The sequence below is a fragment of the Nannospalax galili genome, unplaced genomic scaffold (assembly GCF_000622305.1).
Source record: "Nannospalax galili isolate Female #2095 unplaced genomic scaffold, S.galili_v1.0 scaffold186, whole genome shotgun sequence".
Taxonomy (NCBI): Eukaryota; Metazoa; Chordata; class Mammalia; order Rodentia; family Spalacidae; genus Nannospalax; species Nannospalax galili.
The window spans coordinates 4,630,627-4,635,878 of record NW_008358774.1 but is presented as its reverse complement, the minus strand read 5'-3'; the positions used below and the strand labels follow the sequence as shown (position 1 = coordinate 4,635,878).

Genomic DNA, 5,252 nt, shown 5'->3' with positions numbered 1-5,252 from the left:
TGTTAGCTGCCATATGGGTGCTGGGATTCAAACCCGGGTCTTCTGCAAGAACAACCAGTGTTCTTAACCGCTGAGCCATCTCTCCAGCCCTATAAAAATATTATATCTCTTTTAAAGTTATGTGTAGTGGTGTATGTATGCCTTTAATACCAGCACTTGGGAGGCCAAGGCAGGTGGATCTCTGTGAGATTGAGGCCAGTCTGGTCTATATAGTAAGTTCCAGGTCAGCTGAGGCTACAGGGAGACCCTGTCTCAAAAATACCCCCCAAAAGTGTGTTTTGATTCGTGTGTGTGTGTGTGTGTGTGTGCGTGCGTGCGTGCGTGCGTGCGTGTGTGTGTGTGTGTGTGTGTGTGTGTAGTCATCCAGAAGAGGGAAGCAGATTCCCTGGAGCTAGAGTTGCAAGCAGTTGTAAGCTGCCATATGTGGGTGTTGGAGACTCAACTCAGTTCCTATACAAGATCTCTTAACCACTTGAGGCATCTCTCTAGCCCCCAAATATCAAATCTTTTTTTTAAAAAAAATTTTTTATTTTTTTGTTTTATGTGTATGTGCGTATTGCCTGCATGTAGGTAAGTGCACCTATGTTGTGTAATGCTGCGGAGGACAGAAGAGGCTGTCAGATCCATTCACTGGAACTGGATCTTAATATGTACATATGTGTTTGTACATGTGATCTTAAAAATAAATGCTCTTCATGGTAACTATAAAAGTTTAAGACGGTAAGGTAGGCATGGTGGTGTACACCTTTAATCCGAGCACTCAGGAGACAGGGGGAGGTGGATCTTTGTGAGACTGAAGCCAGCCTGGTCTACATAGGGAATTCCAGGCCAGTTGGTGCTAGACCCTGTCTAAAAAAAAAAAAAAAAAAAAAAAAAAGTAAATAAAGTTTATGATGGCTAAGGCAGAATTAGATTGTAAGTGATTTGTATAGAAAATGTTTCTGACCTAAATCCCCCGGCTACATCTACTTTTTAAAAAAGTAGCAATAAATAATCACTGCCCAGTGGAGACTAATGTTGCAAAAGAATTACAAAAATAACAAAAGAGGTAACAACGGAAAACTTGTTTTGTAGCTCTGTCTTCAACCCCCCATTCTTCCTTATTTTCAGTCTAAAAACAATAGACTCCGTAGAGACTGTGGACAACAGTACTTTTGCTGGATTGTATAGGATAGGGCAAGGAGTTGGGAGGGCTGGGCAGGGGCAGGATGGACAAGTGTTCCATGGAATGACCTTAGAATTGGTTCTGTGTGCTAGGGGTGGGGGCATTTACTGAGAACAGTGCTGTAGTTTAGATATGAAATCCCCTCACAAAGATTGGTTCCCATCTCATGGCACTTTTGGGAACTGGTAGGACATTTAAGAGGTGAGGCCTGATAGAAAGGTCACTGGAGACATTCCCTTTCTTTCCTCTTTGCCTTCTAGCTGCCATGAGGTCCTTGTCTGTACACAGCCTGTACCCCATCCCCAAGTGATTTTCCATTCCTTATCTGCCCCCACATTCATTGCATTCTGGGAGAACTGTACACACACACACACCCAGACACACACACACACACACACACACACATACACACACACACACACACAATACACACACATACACACACCCTGAAACCTTTTTGTCACAGAATTTGCTGGTGACGACTGATTTTTTATTAATCTGTGGAATTCACCTGTCTGTCCTAAGTCTATAAGCCTCAGGAGGGCAGAGCTGGCTCTGCCTTGCTCACCAGTGTGTCCCCTGTGTCGAAGGTACCTGGCACATAGCAAGCACTCAGTATTTTGAAAAGAAATGAAAAAACATAGGTCCTTCAGACCGTTATTTACCCGACTTATAGTGTCTTCATCAGCTCCATTTTCTCGCAGCCAGCCAGTGAGCTCAGAATCTTCAGTGATTGTTCCAGGAGAATTCAGGTGGCAGGTGGGAAACCCAGGAAGATCTAGAACCAAGTTTGGGAGTGTATCTTTAGCTTCATAGAGGTCACCTGGCACCCGCAGCGTGTCCACAGACACTGACTCTACTTTAAAGGACTGTTGTATCAGAGAATTAAGAGCAACAATTGAGATCAGCCATATAAATGACAATGTAAATAAAACCCAGACTAATCTACTAGTAAATGGAAATCAGAATCAATAATGTGATGTACCTGCTTTATATGTTCATATCAGTTTTGCAGATTATTAGAATTAACTTTGCATGCCCAAATTATGTTATCTATTTTTCTTGCAAAATAAGAGGAACACAATTAACAGAGTACTCTAAAATTATAATATTTTTTTGCTATTTGCAATAATACAGTCTGAACAAATGACTATAAGTTTCATTTTCTTCTAATTAGCAAATAAAATTCACTTACAAATTCTCATAAAACAGACTCCTTCAATGTTTCGATCTATGTTTATTACTATAAGCTTATCCTATTTAAGCCTCTTCAAATTATAAGGGATAAAAAGCTGGAATATACGAAATACAAATGCAAAGTAACAAAAGTAGCGTTATTTTATTTTATTAATCTCATTGTAAAATACCTAAAAGGGAAGACTAAATAATGGAGGATCTCTGTTTACCTGAATAATATATAACTATGAACATATATTTTTGCTATGCTTATAAGAAATAATAATTTTCCACAGTTAGGAACTAGATTTTTAACAAAAACAATTCAGAGCTGGGTGAGGTGGTGCACACTTTTAATCTCAGCACTTGGGAGGCAGAGGCAGTTGGATCTCTGTGAAACTGAGGTCAGCCTGGTCTACATAGTGAGTTCCAGGCCAGCTGTGGCTACAGGGTGACCCTGTCTTAAAAAAATTAATAAATGAAAAATAAAAAATAATTCCAGCTGGTCAAGGGACAGATGCTGACTAAGCTATGACATAAACTGCCTGCCAGCCTTCCCAGTTTTGTGTTGGGGTTAAACAGGATCACTTACATGGATTACTTTGAAATTCGCTGCGACCTACCTTTTGGTTGGGACTTAAGTTTCAGGTGTTTAATTTCTTGGTCCTTTTCTTCAATAGCTTGATGAAGGAGTGCTTGTAACTCTTTTTCTTTCCGAACCAATTCTTCAAGTAATCTGCAGAAGCAATTTAGACTGGTTGGTGTGGATAATAAAACTGGAGGTAACACAGAATGACTTCCTAAGCATGGCTTCTCAAGCTATGGTGAGCACAGGGGATTTTACAGACTCTGAGCCAATGGCTCTGAGCTGACATCAGAGATTGCACATCTAATGAGCTCTCAGGGGAGACTGATGTGGCAGGTCTATGGAGACCTGCAGTCATCTTTCTTAAATATGAAATTCTGAGGAATAACTGAGGGTGAGGCTGCTTCTAACACCTGGCATGGCACAAGTGCTCAGTAAATGTTTAGTGGTTGTTGCAACTGTAGTCAATACTGCTCTTATTCTTCTCATTCTGGGAGCAGGGACGGTTAGTGACGTGTTTAAAAAGATAGCCCTGTTCTGGTACATTCAGTTCCTAAAGTGATCTTGGGATCTGTTATACTCCCAAGATACAATGAGAAATGATGCTATTCATAACATCGTTTTTTACGCACGGAAGGCTCACTCTACAACTGAGAACAAATTGGTAGTCTGCTCACCAAGTCCAGCATGTTTCTTGGAGAAATCATTCCAAGTTATGAAAACAGATGGCCTCATTTTTTAAAAAAGCTATCTCTGAATAACTTAGAGTCAGAATTCTACAAGTTTAAATTATATAATTATTAACAAGACCTTTAAGACAAATTACTGCATAGCCTGTGGCTCTTAGCAAGGTATTCTTGTTTCACTTTTTGAGCATTGATAGATTTAACTCAGGACTATGTTCGTCCGATGTTTGTTTCAGTTGACAAGCTTTGAAGGCAGCATGCTGCAACTAAAAGATAAGCCTGGACTTGTGGACTGGTTCAGCCCCACGCTTCCTGTGTTCACCTTAGACACATTACATAATACTCTTGGGCTTCAGTTTTCTCTTTTGTAAAAAGGAAAAGGAAAACTTCTGGAAAGGACTACTGTGAGAATTCAGGAGACAGCAGAGATAAAAGGCTAAGCACAGTAGGAGTTTCTGAGCCCCAAGAGCTAGGAATCCACATAGGAATTAAGGATGAAGCCCTTGGGAAGGAAAAGGGATCATTGTAGAGTAAGGGACAAATCAAGCTGCAAGTGACAGAGAGGTGGGTTGAAGAAGACGGGTGAGCAAAGACACCTGCCAAGAAAATGTGCCGCACAGTTATGTGGGCTAAGCAGTATAGACCAGAGGGGGAGGTAAGGGGTTAGAGGAGATTTACTATCAGCTGCAACAGAAATGATATTCAGAGACTGGGTGGAAAGCTCTGAATGAATTTCTAAATTGGCAACTCTTTGGTCTGGTACATATCTTTGTTAATTTACATCTACGGAACACTGATGGTTGCGTTGCCATTGTTTTCTCAAAGGACACAAACCTTTTCCAGAACTTGGCATATGTTTATTTAGACTATGCTGTTCATTTTTACTTTTAAAAGCCAGAACTTCATGCTGGAAGCACAATCTTGATGGCTGACCTCAATCGTTCCAAATAGAGCTTTAAAACTACTTACCTAAATGAAGTTTGTATCTAGCCCATCTGTTTTAGTTTTAACATATATAACGATGGCAACTTTCTCCCTTTCTATTCCAGAAAAGTATGGAAAGTAACTGCCATGAGGCCAGTTTTGTGACTCAGGTGAGCAAAGCTTCTAAGGTAAGTTGGTGGGAAATTCTAGAATTACAGGACAGGGAAATCAAATAACCAACTAGAAACTTCTGAGTGAAGTTTTAAGAATGTTCCCAATCTCTTTGTGAGAAGTGAATTTTCAGAACATTTTATTAAGCATATACTTAAATAGAAGCAAGAAGTACATTCTAAAGTCATTTTGTTGCTTCCTCTCATTTATAATTACTGCTGATCTAATAATGAAGAGCTGGGGGCTAGAGAGATGACTCAGCAGTTGAGAGCACTGACTGCTCTTGCAGAGTACCCAGGGTTCGGTTCCCAGCACCCACATGGCAGCTAACACTGTAACTCCAGTTCCAGCAGACCCAATGCCCTCTTCAGACCTCCACGGGCACTGTACAACATGGGTACACTTACATACATGCAGACAATACACTCATATACATGAAATAAAAATAATAAAATATTAAAAGAGTCTTCATCAGTAATCTAAATATTATAAGCTTATAATGTTTTTGTGTATGTGTTTATGCATACATGTGGGGGGTTATGCA

At 40.2% G+C, this 5,252-nt stretch overlaps 1 protein-coding gene across 4 annotated transcripts in view; it reads right to left on the bottom strand.

Moving 5' to 3' along the window:
* Map3k5 (mitogen-activated protein kinase kinase kinase 5) overlaps window positions 1-5,252 on the bottom strand; it is a 260,949-nt gene that overhangs the window by 2,328 nt on the left and 253,369 nt on the right. For all 4 annotated transcript variants that reach the window (XM_008822054.3, XM_029558127.1, XM_029558128.1 and 1 more), the window contains 2 exons: window positions 2,965-3,077; window positions 1,831-1,943 (listed from right to left, as the gene is read on the bottom strand). In XM_008822054.3, coding sequence (XP_008820276.1) covers window positions 1,831-1,943; window positions 2,965-3,077 — 226 coding nt within the window. The remainder of the gene's footprint in view (window positions 1-1,830; window positions 1,944-2,964; window positions 3,078-5,252) is intronic.